Source organism: Podarcis vaucheri (genome assembly GCF_965113315.1).
Source record: "Podarcis vaucheri genome assembly, chromosome: 12".
Classification (NCBI taxonomy): Eukaryota; Metazoa; Chordata; class Lepidosauria; order Squamata; family Lacertidae; genus Podarcis; species Podarcis vaucheri.
In genome coordinates, this window is record NC_138750.1 from 17,307,617 (window position 1) to 17,326,737 (window position 19,121).

The 19,121-nt window shown below is 42.7% G+C and overlaps 1 protein-coding gene and 1 long non-coding RNA gene across 7 annotated transcripts in view; one reads left to right on the forward strand and one right to left on the reverse strand.

The window, feature by feature from the left end:
* Positions 1–1,990: 1,990 nt before the first annotated feature.
* Positions 1,991–19,121, reverse strand: part of NEK11 (NIMA related kinase 11) — a 78,861-nt gene continuing 61,730 nt past the window's right edge. For 4 of the 5 annotated variants that reach the window (XM_082193037.1, XM_082193035.1, XM_082193036.1 and 1 more), the window contains exons 13-16: positions 17,679–17,833; positions 15,974–16,034; positions 8,580–8,676; positions 1,991–3,269 (exon numbers count right to left, since the gene is read on the reverse strand). In XM_082193037.1, coding sequence (XP_082049163.1) covers positions 3,068–3,269; positions 8,580–8,676; positions 15,974–16,034; positions 17,679–17,833 — 515 coding nt within the window. In that variant the 3' untranslated portion in view covers positions 1,991–3,067. The remainder of the gene's footprint in view (positions 3,270–8,579; positions 8,677–15,973; positions 16,035–17,678; positions 17,834–19,121) is intronic. The other variant, XM_082193039.1, reaches the window with a different exon arrangement.
* LOC309515379 lies at positions 3,276–16,526 on the forward strand. 2 transcript variants are annotated; one of them, XR_014212439.1, is made up of 5 exons: positions 3,276–3,919; positions 4,183–4,376; positions 9,008–9,575; positions 15,462–15,525; positions 16,420–16,526. It is a non-coding gene; the product is annotated as an uncharacterized lncRNA (long non-coding RNA). The 2 variants fall into 2 exon arrangements; XR_014212438.1 differs by having other exon boundaries at positions 3,276–4,376.

The window sequence follows — 19,121 nt, forward strand, 5'->3', positions numbered from 1 at the left end:
TGTTGTTAGCCGCCCTGAGCCCGGCTTCGGCTGGGGAGGGCGGGATATAAATAAAATTTATTATTATTATTATTATTATCAGGCAAACCAGAAGTTTTCACTCTTTCCAGAGCTCGGTGCTCAGCCTTCTGTGTCTCAGTTAGGCCATGCCTTGCAGCTCCTACGGAAGATTTCCACTTTTACCTTCTCCAGCAGCTTTGCTTTCTTTCTTCCAAGCAGAGAAGCAACACTCTGACACTCTATTCAACTTAGCAGTGTTCACAGTGGATTCTAAAATGCTTCACATTTAAATTCTTCACATTTAAAATTCTTGCTTCACATAAAATGGGGTCTCTCCTTCACTAGATACCTCCCATGTGGCCAATGTGAGCCAATCACATGAGATCTACTACAGAACTCTCTAGAATTCAGTTACCGACCAATCAAATGTAAACATACAATACAGTGGTACCTTGGTTCTAAAAATGCCTTGGTATTCAAACAACTTGGAACCCAAACACTGCAAACCCAGAAGTGTGGCAGTTTTGCAAACTTTTTCAGAAGTCAAACATGCTCCACTTTGAGTGTTATGCTTCTGATTTGAGTGTTACGCTTCTGTTTTGAGTGCCACCCTTCCGTTTTGAGTGTTACACTGAGGTCTGTCTGTTTTTGCCATTTATTTTGCGTTTTTGTTTTAGCGGCTCTTTTTTGTTTTTGTGCCTGTGTGGAACCCAGTTCATCTACTGATTGATTGATACATTGTTTATGGCTTTCATTTTATGGATCAGTGGTCTTGTTAGATAGTAAAATTCATGTTAAATTGCTGTTTTAGGAGTTGTTTTTAAAAGTCTGGAATGGAGTAATCCATTTTGCATTACTTTCTATGGGAAAGCGTGCCTTGGTTTTGGAACGGACTTCCAGAACAGATTAAGTTTGAGAACCAAGGTACCACTGTAATGGTTGCAAGCATTTGCAATTTCAGTGAATTAAAACACTATCCTTAACAGGGCACCTTAGCAGCCCCTGCTGCCCATGGAGATGATCTGCTGTTGAAGCAACTGGGGAATTGGCATGTCCAGAACACTGCTTGCTTGCCTGCGGCAGTGTATGTGGGTTGTAAATCAGAGCAATAGATTATGAAGGGATCAGATGCTGCGAGCTTTGGGTGTTTTGGAAACATACACATGAAATAAAATTTGCCAAAGTTGCTTGGATCTTGCTTGCTCGGTCTCTTTCATAAAAAAAAAAGTACATAAAAAAACTTTTGAGTTTATCTGAAGCAGAGTGGGTAGCCTCAACATGTAAAGGTTACAGTTAATGGATTTTTGAGGCCAATTGCTCCAGGGAGTCTTGTTCACCCAACGGTTGTTCTTTGCTGTTTTATATTGCCAAAGCCCCAGGGGTTGAGGACTCTTAATAGTGTGATATTAAACCATCCTCTAATACGGTCTTTGCGATGCTCAGAACCTACGATGAACTGGTAACAGCCGATTCAGCAGATGAGGCTGTATCACTTTGCCCCCAAAGCACAGGAAACCTTAAGAGGGTGCTGACCTCAAAGCAAAGTGAAAAGTTGCAAAATTTGCATAAAGTAGAGCTGAGCCAAAATCCTATCACTTTGCATGGTTTCCTTCGTTATTCACGTTTTTTTGGGTGGCAGCAATCATTTCCTTCCAATGCTCAGGGAAGGCACTAGGTGTGGGGGCATCATCAAGAAGGCAGTGTGATGGGCAGGCTGCCAGTGCAGTTGCTGTTGCTGCTGACCTTTGTATTTGCAACACACACACACACGCGTGCACGCGTGCGCGCGTGCGCGCGCGCACACACACACACACACACACACCATTTGGGGGGGTATGGGAGCTGTGCTACTATCACTGTTAATGCTGAGCCCCAGAGAAACTGTTAGAAAATTTCTTCTTGCCCAGAGGAATTGGGTGAAATGGTCCTCCTGATTTCTGTGCTTGCAAATAAAGTAGGGAATTTTAAGAGGCCAGATGGAAACAGCTGCGGCATAAACAGAAACACCATGGAATTTTATTTTTATTTATTTAATTTGCAAGGGTGCCGTTTGCAAAATGGGAAGAGAAAGGCTGGCGTTAGGACTTTTAGATAAAGCATGGTCACAGATCACTGGTATGAACAGAAAAAAAGCATGATATTTACAGGTTAATATTTTACAAAGCAATTCATTTACGAGGGCAAAAGCACACCTGCAATGCGTGTTCTGCAAATATTTTAACCCCGCCCCCTTTTTTCTTTACATCTTTTGTAGGGTTTTGTCATGGAGGTGTTGCGGGGAGAAGGTGGCAATGCAGCCCTGGTACACATTCAGGCAACCTTCGCCATCCCTCTTCCCAACATCTGGCATGTCGGCAGAAGAAGCTGGCATCAGGCTGCATCAGCCATACTTCATTATAATCCCTTTGCAGTACCAACTGATTGTAAGGAAGAAGATCTAATTTTGAAACAGACAAAAATGCTGCAGTCGACTGACTGAAGAAGCAAACAGCAGAAAACTGGTGCAAAAAGAGGCAAACTTCTTGGGGGATTTTAGAAACCTTTCCCACCTTTGTCACACTGACCATCTGATTCAGCCCCAACATTGATTTTAAAAATTTCTTACAAAGTTCCTTCTTTGCACGGCAGAAGTAAATCAATGTGAAGTGTTTTCTTTTCCCTTTATCCCATATTATCCCCATACCTCACATCTCATGCATTTCCTTGCACATTATTTTGAAACGTGGCTGAAATGCAGGTTTTGAACACCCCCGTTTCTCCCAGTGGAGTACTCAAGTATGCACGCATGTGATCGGAAACCGTAATCCAGCAATTTTTGAGGCAATGATTATTGAGCTCTAAGTGTCAATACTGCTGTAGGAATCAATCAAAGATCTCCTGATTTTACCTGGAGATGGTAAGAGTACTATTTGTCTCAATTAAGAAGATAGCAAAATGGCATACATTAATTCCTGTCAGTGTCTCCATGCTACTCATTGCCCTCACCCTATGGCATGATGCCTGCTTCCATCTGAACAGTGCCCTGTTTATTAATTTCTGATGATTCAAGTAAAACCATTTTTTGATGTCACATAGAGGCATCTTCAGAAGCCTTCAGCTGGTCTTCAAAATAGAGGAGTTGATCTACTTCAAAACAGTCACTTGCCCGAGACACTATTTTTTCCAGGTATTCTCTGATTTCGTTTTCACTTGCATTCTGCTTTCTTGCTCGTTGCAGGAATTCATAAACTTTTTCAAAGGTTTCTGTTCCCAGTTTCTGAATGGCTGACCTGTCAACAGAAAACGAACGCCAGCAAGTGAGCTGGATTATAAATAACGTATAGAAGTCCGTCATTTACTATAATTGGACAGATATTGTATCTGGCAACTTTCTATAGCACTTTAACAAAATGGGGTGTGTGTGTGTGGAATACTAATGCATGCATCACAACACACACACCACATATACGGAGAAAATATTGACATCTGATTCAGTAAGATACTTTTATCACAACACCAGCTTCTACATGCATACTTACAGCCTCTGGATTATATAAAAAGGCACTGAACAATTTTCATGGAGTAAGTAGATAGCACAGCCATGCTTCATAAATCATCCTTTAGACGCTTACCAAAAGAGAGGAAGACTGTAGTTCACCACAAAGTGGAAATGGCATTTGTCTTCTGAAAATACAATCTCCTCTCTTTTAAAATCTAATACAATGGTATCTCGGTTTAAGAACAGTCCTGCTTACAAACGATACAGTTTACGAACTCTGCAAAATCGGAAGTAGTGAACTTTACCTCAGTCTACAAACGGAAACTGAACGGTGGAAGGGCACTGGCAGTGGGAGGCCTCATTAGGGAAAGCGCGCCTCAGTTTAAAAACGGATTTGGTTTAAGAACAGACTTCAGGAATGGATTAATTTCGAAAACCAAGGTACTACTGTATATGCATGCTTCATTAATGAAAATTATACTTGTGCTGTCCTAATAGGACAGAGGGTTTTAGCCAAAGAGAGCGAGACCCCCCACCTCAATTCAGTGTACAGAAAGCAAAAAGATAACCCTTCAGTGACCAAATCCTAGTACCAGTACTTGGCACCCTCAGGCAAGAAGACCCAAGAACCCTAGCGGGTTCCACCATGCTTACATAAGCCCTATTACAGTGGAACCTCGACTTACATCCGTCTCTTCTCACAGACGTTGCAAGTTGCGGCCATGGCAAACTTGGAAGTAAACACCGGGTTTGCCGCAATTTGCGCATGCGCGGAAGTGGCTTCTTCCATCTGCGCATGCGCACAAGTGCGCTGCTGCCAAATGTGCATGAGCACAACGGCGCCTCTACTAGCGTCCGGTTTCACCCATCGGATGGGCCTCCAGAACAGATTATGATCGTAAGTAGAGGTTGTACTGTAATTTAATTTTTAAAAAATCGGGGCCAGGTTCTGAGAGGAAAATTGTGTCACGTGGCTGGAGCCACTGCCATGCTACTTCTCCCAAAATATTTGTGGGCATTACCCTGCAACAACACTATGTTGAGAATCAGAGGCAACGTGGACAAAGATGGCTTCACTTCCAGCCTCATGGCACAACTTTGGTCCTCTCAGCACAGGGTAGTGCTATGAGAAGCTGCCAGTGCTGTTGATCCTCTGAGGAAGGGTGGTATATAAACTTTATTATTAATAATAACAATAATACCACCCCTCCACCGGCTGATCGTGGATTGTGTGCCCCACAGCCCCCCAAAGGCGAGGCACCCCTGGTATATAGTGTGTATAAGCCATTTGCTCTTTTCTGACACCTGCAACATAAATGCCTAGCTAATTTTTAAGAACAGAACACGGGGAAGGCAAAGAAGACTGCTCCCTCTTCTGAAGCTTACACACGCACACTCCAAACCCCATTCCTGAAAAATATATGTTTAGAAGTATAATTTTCTACCAAGGATAAAAAGATTTGCTGTCAAATCAATTACATATTACAGTGGAATAATAATGCAGAACACCAGAATAATAGCCTGAGGTTGAAAAGACGCTTATATGTTTGATAGACAGCAATGATGACCGTTTTTCTGTGCCATCAGAAGAAACATGAATTAGTGTGTTGAAATAAACTGTGGATTGTTCTGCTGTGATTCCCACTTCAGCCATGGAGTAAGGTTGATTTGACACCCCCCCCTCTAGTTCCTAATGGCAGATCTCTATTCCACCCAAGCCCGCTTGTTCCTGATGTAGTTGCGTTATTTTCATGTTGCGAACGGGCCTCTGGAACGGATCCCGTTCGCAACCAGAGGTACCACTGTATTGAGTTTTGGAATCAAATCACAGATGTGAAAGGTTTGGCCATAGGCATTGAGGTAAGTGATTTCTAAGGGTGAAGCCAGCAGCAGTAGGGTGGGAGGACATCCTGTGACCTATGTCAAATTGGGGCATCCCCCAAGCGGTCCCTGTTGGAGGAGTGCTATGCTCCTAGCCCCCCTCTGGGCATTCAAGCGCCACTACTGGTCAGTTGGCACCGCGCCCAGGAAACGCCCCCTGGATTCCTGCTGCCGTTGGCCAATTTTGTGGTAGGATTATGATCTGGCCAGTAATAGGCCAGTTTGCAGGGAAGACACCATGCTTGCCCACAAAGCTGCCTGCCCGAAGAGGGCAAACAGACATAAGTTACACTATGAAATTTGCTGATAGAAAGAGAACATACATAAAAGTGATTTATTTGAATATGGTTATTGGAAAGATTTTATGCCCAAGAACTGGTTAGCGGGGTTCTCACTGAAATCAATAGTAAAACAACCTTTGAGCTCAACAGGAGTACATTGAAGCTATTTAGAAAGTCTCAACATTATTCTAAGCACTCACACGGACTATGTACCGCTTTGCTACGGAAAGGTAGACTTTTTCTTAGCTAGCTGTCAGCTAATCTTAAAGATCATGCCGTGCTCAATCAATTACTTCAACATGACCTTTCTTTCTGAATTTTTAAGAGACATGGGCATTTGATGCCAACGCCATTGGCCTAAGGGTCTTAAATACATAATCCTTCTGGATCTCAAGCAATAAGAAACATGGCCATTCATGGTGGAAGAACAAAAATATCACAAAATGCCTTTCTTTTGCAGCTTCTGAAAGACAATTTTACTTAGACTCAGCAGGTAATGATGATGCCTTGTGCCTGATCCTGGTGCGCTGCTGAGTGGAAGACACTGGGAACTGAACGAGAAGCAGTCACTGCTGTGCTGCAAAATTTTAATTTACTTACATTTTGGTCCATGAAAGCTTTTCCATTGTACCCATCTACATGTTCTTGAATATTTAAACTGCACTATACAGTTCACTGCCATTAAACTCTGAGCTTATTGCATGTATTCTTAGATTTCTTTGCAAAAAGAACACGAGATGCCATGTATTTAGAGTCATTTTCCTCCCTTTCTTTTGATTCCATCACTGAAAGAGAGTGGTATAAATGCCTAAGCCGATTATGCATGTTTTGTTATTCTGTAGTCAGGCACACACAAGGGCCCAAATCACGAAGCCACAGATAAGTCCCAAGAATAAAGTTCAGCTCCCATTAATCAGCCAGGAGGCAGCCAACAGTAGTTTAGAGGACTCAGCTCATGTTGCCTCCCAATGGCTATTGCGTGTCAAGGCCCCAAGCCCTCCCCCAATTGTTGAATAATAAAACACATGGACACCAGTATTTTAGGTTAATGTGCTAATTTAAGACCACAACTTTATTGGTTACAGAATGTGAGTGGTATTGGCTTAAGCACTGGAATTGAACCGACTACAGTGGTACCTCTGGTTACGTACTTAATTCATTCCGGAGGTCCGTTCTTAACCTGAAACTGTTCTTAACCTGAAGCACCACTTTAGCTAATGGGGCCTCCTGCTGCTGCCGCGCCGCCGGAGCACGATTTCTGTTCTCATGCTGAAGCAAAGTTCTTAACCCGAGGTACTATTTCTGGGTTAGCAGAGTCTGTAACCTGAAGCGTATGTAACCTGAAGCGTATGTAACCTGATGTACCACTGTATATCTGACTCCTGCCCACCATGCAGGTAGTCCAGTAAGGGTCAACTACGAGTAGGGGAAACAGGAACCAAGAGGGATTTTCCCCGGCCTGCGTGGCTGCTTAAATACGGTAAGCCACGCCCCCCGGCCAACTGGATTGGTTGGCCGGGGGCATGATGCGGCCGGGACTCCCCTATGATGCGGGGGCACTGCCACACCCCTGCTGTGCACGGGGAGAGCGTGTGGCCTGCCCGCAACACCGCCCCACAGGAAAGTGGAGCGGCCTTAGGCCAATGGTTCTGAAAGGCTTTTAAACGTGGCTCACAGATTTAGATCTATTTCTCCCCAACAGGATTGCTCTGCCTAGCTGCAATCCTATTCAGTGCCCTTTTCTAGAAAAAGAGAAAACGCTTTTCTAGAAAACTCACCTTGTTCTCTTTTAATAGAAATTGGTGCCCACCTGAGAGGTTCTGGAACCAGATTTGGTGAGTTCTGGCTGGGGGGGAAAGCCCTGGTCCTATTCCCACTTACTTGGGGGGAAAGTTAATTGAACTCAATGGAGCATACTTCTGAATAGACGTGTATAGAATAGCTGGTATTTAACTTAGCTGGTATTGCTAAGATATATAAGACTGAATTGGATAAGTGCTGGAGATGCAAAGAGGTGGAGGGAACGTTTTTTCATATGTGGTGGACTCGTAAAAGGTTAAAAGTATTGGGAAATGATCCATAATGAATTGAAAAAAATGTTTAAAAGTACTCCCCCCCCCCCAAAACCCAGAGTCCTTTCTGTTGGGTATAATTCAGACTGAAATTCCCAGGTGTCAAAAAAGGTTATTTATGTATGCTACTACTGTGGGCCATGTTTTGTTAGCCGAAAAATGGAAAATGAGCAAGGTCCCAACCAAAGAAGAATGACAGCTTAAGTTGACAGAATATGCACAACTTGCAGACATAACATACAGATTAAGAGAATAAGAAGAACATACGTTTAGAGAAGATTGGAAAACGTTTTTTGAATAAATGGGAAATAATTGTGTACAGCTGAAAACACTGGCAGAGTTAAGATAAATTCAACAGTGTAAATAAGTTTTGATGGATGCAATAATGGAATACTGAATAGTATAGGCTTTGTAAAATATGCAGGGATCTGTAATATTTAAATGAACCATGGAAAGAGAAGAAGGGAAGTCATTGATATTTTAAGGATGTAAAATGAGTGTTTTAAATTACAGAACAGAAAATTAAATAAAAATTATATACAAAAGAAGGAGGATTGCACGCGGTCAAAAGAGAGAAGGCAACCTTAAAAGCAGTGTTTTGGACATGGCTATGTAAAGCTGATTGATCAGATTTGCACCGAGATAATAACACAAAAGGATAAAATTACCAGTTTAGAGACAGGCAGAGACAGGCAAGATGATGTCTCACTTCAAAAGAAATGACAGACAATAAGAGAGAAAACATCCTGAAGTAATACGTAACTGCTGCTAGAAAAGATGTGGTTGTAATCTTAATATTCTGGAATCAAAGTTGTTGTTTTTTGTTATATGCATGCAAAAGCTAGCATCTCTAAAAAGGCAACTTACTCCCTCATGCTCCTCAGCTTGGTTTCAGCCGTGGTGCCGCTCAGCACTCCAGATCGTTCGGGTCCCAGCGGAGTCGCTCTGGTGACAGTCCCAGTGCCTACAGATCAATGCAGAGATGGACAACCTCATTCACCTTGCTCCTCTCAGCATCACTACAGATCCATAGCGCTATTCAAGGACAATCAAGAAAAGGCGAGCAATTCACTTTTGTCACAGGGAAGCGCTGCCTTGATTAAAGACGAATTAGCTTATTAAATACACATTAAGGCAACTTGGCTCAGCAGGGACAGCAACGGTTTCAGTATGATAGCACATGCCAGATCTACACCATGTCTTGTAAAAGATGTTTTTGTGGGGGGAACTCTTATAACAATAGGAGAAACTGCACAAAGAAGCAAATTTGGGTTTTTATTATTATTGTTTTTCAGTTTTTCAAATTTCATCAAATATTGAAATCACAGCTGGAGAAGTAGCAGTCAGAGGATTTTTCTAGAAACTACAAAGATTGGTGAAGTTCCACTGGTGCATGAGGAGTGTGGGAAAAGCAGCTATGCTACAAGTAAACAAATACCTTTGACCAGTTAAAAGGTTAAACTTCATCTTCCCATCACAGACTACCTTTAAAGACATATGTGTATATGCTTAAGAGTCCAAATACGGATCAAAACCAACCTTAAGCTACATGTTGTTGTTGTTGTTTTAGTCCACCATGGACATGATGTCTTAACTTAATGGCAAAATATAAAGAATATATATTTGCAGGATGTGTCGCTGTGATCTGCGTAGTCTGCACACTCTTATTCTAGCAATGTATTTTTACCCCTATAATACTTCAGATTCCTTTAACGTGAGATGTTATTAAAGGCATCCTTCTCAGCTTTTCTGGAAAGTTGGACTAAATAACCCATTTTTTTTTATTAGGTTTTTGCCTTCGTGCTGGCTATTGGATCAACAAAACCTGTTCCTGATTGCAACATTATTGCCCTCTCCAGTAACGTATGTATCTTGCACAAATAATTTAGCTCAGTTTATAAAGTTAGAAACCAGCTCATTCATTGTTATGGAGCTTTACAGAGATGGGTTGTGTGTGAAGTCTTGGAACAGATTTCTACAAGCACCGTGGGGATTTGGGTTGCGCTCTGTTCATAGACCCTGATTAGTTTCTGCAGCTCTTCCTTAACCCCTGCCCCCTTTTTGTCATATTGTAGCATTATTTTATAAAGCATATACATCAGAAATAGAGACTGTCACACATGTGCTCGCCTATTGTCAAGATGTAGAGAAAAGAATACACTCCACCACACAGCAGAAGCAGAAAGTGCAGAGAAAACATAGCACCTGAGCCTAGCATGCCACATCCTTTTGCATGTTGGATAGAGTTGCACATGTTTTGCTGTAACTGTTGGAATATATTAACAAACAGAAGGGTGCCTGGGCCACTTTTGCCATCTTGACAGTTAGCTATAGCCTTGGCAAGAGTGCTGCTGGATGCTGGCTTGCCCTTAAGTAGAAGTGACCTCTGGACAACAGGGAGAGACTGGGTCCACTTTTCTCTTAGTGAAGGGGAGGGAAGTTTGAACTTCGAATCCCCGTGACAGGGTGAGCTCCCGTTGTTCGGCGGGAAGGTAAATGGAGTTTTTGTGCACTGCTCTGGTTTCGCCAGAAGCGGCTTAGTCATGCTGTATGCCGGCTCCCTCGGCCAGTAAAGTGCTGCAGCTCCAGAGTCGTCCGCGGCTGGACCTAATGGTCAGGGGTCCCTTTACCTTTAACACTCTCCTACTGAATGCTCAAAACATGGAATTGCTAGGCTTTACTTTCTGAATCAGGGATGCGGGTGGCGCTGTGGGTTAAATCACAGAGCTTAGGACTTGCCGATCAGAAGGTCGGTGGTTCAAATCCCCGCGACGGGGTGAGCTCCCGTTGCTCAGTCCCAGCTCCTGCCAACCTAGCAGTTCAAAAGCACGTCAAAGTGCAAGTATATAAATAGGTACCACTCCGATGGGAAGGTAAACGGCGTTTCCATGCACTGCTTTGGTTCGCCAGAAGTGGCTTAGCCATGCTGGTCATATGACCCGGAAGCTGTACGCTGGCTCCCTCGACCAATAAAGCAAGATGAGCGTTGCAACCCCAGAGTCGGCCACGACTGGACCTAATGGTCAGGGGTCCCTTTACCTTTACTTTCTGAGTCACTATTTGATGAAAACATACCTAGGAGGGGAAGCATAGGGCTACCCAAGTATCTTGGACCTGGCTTAGTGCTTCCTATTGGCTTGGAGCTAGAGGAGCTTCACTGCTGTTTTCTGCTGGTTGGAATTCCTTATTGCAATGCACCCCAGTTGTTGTTGCAGCCTTTTTGCTGGAACATACATCCTAGGAGTGTGTGTTGTTGAATGACTGCTGTTTAGACATCCAAACTGGAGTCCCAGGTTTCCTGGGTGGAGGCAGGAGCTGTAGAACTCAATAAAATAAGAATATCCCCTAGACACTGAACCTAGCCCCGGACATCGACCCAAGTGTTACAACTTTCTAACCACATGAGGCTGCTGTATTGCTGGTGTGTTAATACTGCTTTTATAGTAACTGCTGGCAGCTAAATCTGTGAGCTCTTTCCTGCATAGATTCAAAAGCTGATTCAACAGCAACACTTCTTCAGAAGTACACTTTGGGTAGCACAGATTTGTTCTCAAAGAACGCTGGGGACAACAAAACGTTTTTGATCAGCTCGATGTTTCATCAGCAAAATGAAGGCCAAAAATAGTTCTTGCTTAATACTGCAAAACTCTTTCCAATTCATGTAAATTTATACTCTCGTGGAGACATTATGTGACTATAAAATGGATCACCTTCATTGTGCATTGCCTCTGCGCTCTGCTTGCAAGATCACTTTTGAAAACGTTTGTATAGTAAAATTAGCGGGGACAAGATAAGCTTCTACACAAAGCATTACATCCCATTGTTACATAACTTGAGCACTGTAGAAGATACAAAAACAGTCACATTGGGCCATTCATTATAGCTACATTGCATCGTTTTGCAACTTGCAATCCATAAATGTTTAATGAACATTAGCATTCATTAATGTTAATGAACTGAACATTGATCTTTTTAAATTCCACCAACTGCTTTACGCACATGACACAAAACAGCGCAAGCACACCATTTAAGCCTCCCACACACCAAATGCAATGTTCCTTTTGTTTGAAGGCTGCTCTTATCAGCTAATATACGGATAAATCATAAATGAAGTGCGGGAGGGCGAGGATGGGGATTTAACACTAGAAAATCACTAGAAAATGCTAAACTTAAGCACCAGTCCAATGTCACAAACTGTCGTGTCAGAAAATAACTACATATTTAATATGTGTGATGGCTTACCATGTGTACAGGTTGCTGGCATATCAAAAATTTGTAGCCAAAAAAGGACTATGTTTGTGCTTTAATCGGAGGCTGTGATTCTCACTGGTAAGTAGAATGCTTTAACTTTTATGTACAAAAGTCCAGAAGTTCTGGAAATGGTATTTTGAGAGAGAGATGCTGTCTGACCAATAATATGACATCTAAAGCAAGATAGGCTTTTTAACTATGTAGAAAGATCGTAATGTAACAGCTTTAAAGTATTTTAGAGAAAGGATACAGATCTCCAGGAAGGAGCATTGATTGGTCTTGGCAATCCCCACTATGTCACAAACACATTGTTCAGTTAACAGAAAACAAGATATCCCCGGATGTTACATTGGCATTGTTTATTTATACCCTGCCTATTCTCCAATGAGCTCTTCCCTCCCCTCCATTTTTTCCTCCTAACAAGCCTGTGTGGTAGATCAGGCTGTGAGAGAGTGACTGGCCCAGTCACCCAGAGAGCTTCATACCTAACCAAGAATTTGAACCTGGCTCGCTCTTGTCCTAGTCTGACACTCCAACCCACGGTTAAATAACGTGATGCGCTCCAGGTGTTGAGTATACTCCAATAATCCCAGACTGTTGGCCAACAACATCTGGATCACACCACCAGGGCCGGTCCACCCATAGGGCAAGGTGAAGGAACTGCCTCAGGCAGCAGGATCTACAGGGGCAGCAGTGCCTGATGTTGATCTTTCTTCCCTCCCTGCTTTGTTCCTGATTTAGATATTCACCCAGCCCTTCTTCCCTGGCAGGGAGAGGGATGCCATTTTGTGGTTTGCTTTAGGTGCCAAAATGTCTTGGGTCACTCCTGGACATGACAATAGCTACCCCTGTTCTAACTAGACTATGATCCAGTGTTCAGGGAGATACACTGCCACAAATATTTAACACATGGCTACCCAAAAACCACTCCAGTTTCTTCTGTTGGTATCACATCTTTTCTTGGCTCCTGATGATGCATTGTCTACATTGCAGGCCTAAAGCTGTAATCTCTTATTTAATTAAGTTATATAATGAAGTGGACAATATACTCAGTTGGTGTTAAATGGCTACAAGCACCTTTTGCAGCTTTTTCATTTTGTATCTGAATAATTTAATGCCCATGGGACTGTATGCAAATTAGTGGCAAATTGGAAATGGACACATTTCTTTTTCATTATCCAAAAAAACCCCCCAAAACCTAATGAAAATAAAAGAAATTGGGATTTCCATAAAAATAAAAAGCAAATTAAACCAGCATACTTAATTATTAAAGTATTGATTTATATACCCCTTAATTTCCAAGGTGGCTTCTCACTCAATTTACTTAGTTTGTTTATCTACTTGTTTAATATCTCCCTCTTGCCTACTTCCTATTCCTGATAGCTCTGGAGCCTTTGCCTTTACAAAACTCCCAATTGCACACACAAAATTCCACCCTCCAAATGTGCAATGCAAATGTGTACACATCAGCTGGATCAGAAAAGAACATGCTCGGTTTAACGCCTAAGCCTGGGCAGATGTGGATTTGAGTTCGCTTAGAAACTTAAGTAAGATCATGGCCTCCTGGCAAATAGAAGGGGAAGAAATGGAGGTAGTGAGAGATTTTACTTTCTTGGGCTCCATGATCACTGCAGATGGTGACAGCAGCCACGAAATTAAAAGACACCTGCTTCTTGGGAGAAAAGCGATGATAAATCTAGACAGCATCTTAAAAAGCAGAGACATCACCTTGCCAACAAAGGTCCGTATAGTTAAAGGTTTTCCCAGTACTGATGTATGAGAGCTAGACACTAAAGAAGGCTGATCACCGAAGAATTGATGCTTTTGAATTATGGTGCTGGAGGAGACTCTTGAGAGTCCCATGGACTGTAAGAAGATCCAACCTATCCATTCTGAAGGAAATCAGCCCTGAGTGCTCACTAGAAGGACAGATCCTGAAGCTGAGGTTCCAATACTTTGGCCACCTCATGAGAAGACTCCCTGGAAAAGACCCTGATGTTGGGAAAGATGGAGGGCACAAGGAGAAGGGGACGACAGAGGACGAGATGGTTGGACAGTGTTCTCGAAGCTACCAGCATGAGTTGACCAAACTGCAGGAGGCAGTGGAAGACAGGAGTGCCTGGCGTGTTCTGCTCCATGGGGTCACAAAGAGTCGGACACAACTAAACAACAACAAGAAACTTAAGTACCACCTGAGGAGGCATTAGGGCTTTTTCTCAGCTGGAACTCTCAGGTGGGTGCCATTGCTGTTATAAGAGAACAAGGCAGGCATTCATGGTTCTAGCACCTCTTTTTTCTAGAAAAATAGCACTGGGTGGATAGCATGTTGCAGCTAGAGAAGCCCACTCAAGGTCCAATACTGCTAAACTAGGCTCACGATTTCCTCTTGCCCTTACATGTATATCCCATTTCTCTTTCATCATAGAACTAAATGTGGCATGTTTCCGTTTCCCAGAAGTCACATCTAAGCACTGAACAGCCCCAGGCCTGATGTGCTTCTGCAAGTTGGTGGCCTCATGACGTCCAGGGAGAATTTCTGAAAGGTGGCGATTTGTCCTGGATCTTAGGCAACTCAATTGAAAAATTGTGGGTTTTTTGTAAAAGTAAAAGAAAAGAAAAGAAAAAGCTCAACAGCTACTCATGTACTTCCATTGAGTAAATAGCTTGTTGTAGCTAATTTAGGCATCCTATCTAGGGATATGACTGCATTGGCGTGGAAGAGTGGGATTAATGTCCATGTTGGCTCCATCCCCAACCTTTATACATTCAACCAAAGTTCTGAACATAGCCTCTGTGCATACAAGTTGTACAAGTGAACGCTGTGTTCACAGCTTTGGATACTCAAGTGGAGACTGGGAATAGGACCAACAGCCATGTTGGTTTGTTTACATGCTCCTTTGAAACCTACTGCTGATCATCTGATGCCACAGGTTTCCTATAGCCTTGTTTCATCATTGCATGTAGAAGTAGGTTCTACTCAGTATTAAAAGGAGCCCTTATCTGGCATTGGTTCATACTCCATAAACCTATCTATGAGGATAAAATGGAGCATGTGCTAATAAGGCCATCAACTTCACAGCAATAATCCCTAATGGAATATAGGCAATTGCCAGCATATCTAGAGGAACTGAACCATGCAGAGGGATAGCTATGCCAGTTTCTTGCAGCAAAAGCAACGATTTTTGCTAATCTTGAGTTAAAAAATTAACACAATTATTATGGCATAAGTTTTCATGGACTGCAGTCAATTTATTAAGTAAATACATTAATATGTATACAGTAAAATAATATATATATATTAAGTAAAAATATACAGTGACTAAACACACAGCTAAACAACATAGGCAGGAATTTAGGAGTTAAGTCCTGCACATTTAAATCTACACTTGTTACAAACTTGTCTATGGGGAAATGTGATATATTAAAAGAGTGTGATGGATCGTATCCAATCCCAAATTAATTCCAAATGAATTGACTTTAATGTTTTTTTCTTTCAAGGCAACATATGCTAATATCCATTGGAATCAATTGAGTATGACCTTAATGTGATGAAAGATAAATGGTAAAATTTTATTTTAATCAAGCTTTTCCTACCCATGAATCCAATTATTCTTTTTTTAATGGTTACTTATGGTTTCTAGTGACACATTTTTAACTTTGTTGTTGTGCACCACATACTAAATATAGAAAAGCAAAATAATAATAATAATGAAACAAATAAAAGAAATTCATAATAATACTAGTCTGAAATCAAATATTCCTTGTGATCAGTCTTCTTTCTGTTAAGCTTGCAGACTCAAAAAGATTCCAATGCTAGTTTTGGAGCTGAAGTTATTGGAAATGAGCTTTTCTTTCAAAGGAAAGACACTTTTGTGTGGTCTGTAAAGGTTGACAGAAGAAGCACCATTTGTTTTTATGGGTCTTCTGAGTGTCGTGGAGAGAAAGAAAAATCAATTCAGTGTTCAGTATTGTTATCAAACTGTTCCTAAATTGAGGGCACATCATCTTACCTAGACAGCTGGTGTTTAGGATGTTCTCCATGTATCTGACCATTGCTTCAACATCACTGTCCTGTAGTCGGAAGGAAAACAAAGAGACCTTGAGCTTGGGAACATCACCATATGAGCAGTATTTGTTAGAGAGAGAGAGAAATGCTAAGAGGCAAATGTTACAATCATCAGAAACCACTGTACACCACTGTTTTAAATCTTTTGCCAGTCCTGTGAGAGAAGGCGAATATGGTCTATGCCAACAAATTTGTTTTGAGTCCCAGTCCATTGGTACAGAAGAACTATGCCTCCTAGATATGCACAGCGGATATTCATTCTGCTCAGGGGTTGGATAAGCATTGTTTGGCTGCTCTAGGTAGTTAATATGGTCTTTCTGCACCAATATTATTTCTATGTTCACCCATAAACCTTGCTCTGCCCTGCTGCTATTAACATTGTCTATTCAGTTCAAGGAGAAACCAGTGCTTAACATACTGTGAGGGCCAGGGGCCACCATCACAGAGACAGATTTGAACAGATTCAGCCTCCAAAGGATGAACCAGAAGCTGAAGGGGGAATAAAAGAAAGGTAAGCAATCTCAAGGAAGACCAGAGACTTTTGTTTCACACCCTTTCACCCAATTCTGGGTAAGCAGCCACTTCTAAATTGTGATTGTATGGAGAGAGAACTTTAACACACACACACCCCCCATAGTAGCATCTAGCCTGTCTCATCACCGGTGATCATTTTTGGCCCAGGCTGCAATGTTTTCAGTTTACAAAGCTGAAAACAAGGGTTTGTTTGATGTTGAAGAATGGAGATTTAGAAGAAGGAAAAGATCAAATACGCTGAGATAAGGGAAAGGTGATGAGACTGTCTTGTTTTATTGATAAGGTGCTAGATGCAAATGTGCCAGGGTTGTATAGCTCTCGCCTGATTGTATAGTTGCTTCATCCATTAATGACAGAGAAATTTATGTGTGTGCACTGGGTGGAAAACTAACAGGCACAAACAGTAGAATCAAATTCTGGCAGAGGTGTCAATAAAACCACATCCATTTCTCCCCTAATTTTTCTTGTCACAGAAATGTGAACCACAAAGACATGACAAAATGTGAACCGTGAAGGCTTGACAAAATGTCACTCTGTCCCAGTCTGACTGCCAGTCCCGAATTTAACTCTGCATTGTTCAAAATTCTATTTTATATTGGATGCCTTTGGAAATACTGAATCGCAGCCAATCCTGTTCAAAACACAATTAACTGCCACTCGTGATTATATAATTCCTTTACATTCTACATGGAAATCAAAGGAAAAGTTTGGCTTAGGAAGGGGGAGGGAATACAAGTTGCAGTAATAAAAGTGAGGAACCATATGTATGTTGCAGCCTACATTAAGGAGTTTTCAAAACAGTGGTACCTTGGTTTACGAACTTAATCCGTTCTGGAAGTCCGTTCTTAAACCAAAGCATTCTTAAACCAAGGCATGCTTTCCCATAGCAGCAGGGGACTCAATTTACAAATGGAACACACTCGACAGGAAGCAGAACATGTTCTGCTTCCAAGGCAAAGTTCACAAACCAAAACACCTACTTCCGGGTTTGCAGTGTTCTTGAATCCAAGTTGTTCATAAACTAAGCTGTTCTTAAACCAAGGTACCACTGCATGTTTACATAGTGCCATCTTAACAGTCTATGTTCAACGGGCAACTGCAAAGCAAGTGTATACCTGCCGATTTGTTTGACACACAGTGTGTGATGTGACCATCTTTTCGACTTCTATCTCTTCCTCCTCCTCCTCCTCCTCCTCCTCACTTGTTTCTGAGCATGAATCGAATGCATCATTATAATACTCTTCTGCAATGACTGGATCTTCTGGGATCTCTGTAACAAAATAGAAACAATAAATGAACTTAAAAATCATTATCAAAAATTATTTAAAATATCACTTTAAAAAACCCATACAGATGAGTCAAACTCTCTAGTGAGAAATTTATAAAGTAGAAGGAGGAATATATGAACTTGCATGGAGGTTCTAGCACAGGGGTCTGCAACCTAAGGCCCATGGGCCACACGCGGCCCATGGCCGGCATTTAACAGGCCCACAAGCTGCCCCTGAACTGCGCCACCCGCTAGGCAAGTCCCTGCGCATTGCGCTAAACTGGCATGGTGACTTGCTTCTGCGGCGCCGGAATTCATGTCTGCACAGATGCCGGAAATCGCTCGCACGCTCACTCGCAATCCGGTCCACAGAGGGAACTCCGCTGGAGTGAACCGGCCCAGGCGAGGCAAACCTTGCCAACCCCTGTTCTAGCAGCTGTCAAATACCCTGGAACTCTATATGAGATGGCCATCCCCTTCCACAAAGCAGGCAGCTTCGAGATGGATGTACATGGACATATGCCTAGCCAGCCCTATCAGCCAAATGAACCCTGGTGATCAGCGTGGTGAGATATGTTACAGTCAGCTCACCCTCCTGTTGAGGAGGAATATGAGTTTTTACATCGCACGTGTCCAGTGACATAAATAAAACCCCATGTGGTTGCCATGCAATCATCCTGAAATTATTTCCTTGCAGCAAGACTTTACACAGCAATGCGTGTTCTGTGCCCTGTGGTGCCTGAAGATCTGTCTATTCTTTTAGGTACAGTGGTGCACCGCAAGACGAAATTAATTCGTTCACGAGTTTTTTCTTCTTGCGAGTTTTTTGTCTTGCGAAGCATGGTTTCCCATAGGAATGCATTGAAAATCAATTAATGCGTTCCTATGGAGACTGCCTTCAGACCAGGTCCGGGGACAGTCTGTCCCCGGACCTCTTCTGAAGGCAGGCCGGGGGAGAACGGCAAGCTCCGGGGACAGAGGTGAAGGGGCAGCGCTCCTTCGCCTCTTTCCTCGAACCTCTTCTGTAGGCAGGCGGGGGGAGAAGGGCTTTTCTTCCCACCGCCAGCCTTCAGAAGGCTGTTCTGAAGGCTGGCGGTGGGAAGAAAAGCCCTTCTCCCCCCACCGGACTTCAAAAGAGCTGTGGGAAGTCCGGTGGGGGTCCAAGGGATTCCCTCCCAGCCGCCCGCATTTAAAAGCACTCTGGGCGGCGCGCTTTGTTGCTTTCCCCGGAGTGCTTTTAAATGCGGGCGGCTGGGAGGGAATCCCTTGGACCCCCGCCGGACTTCAAAAG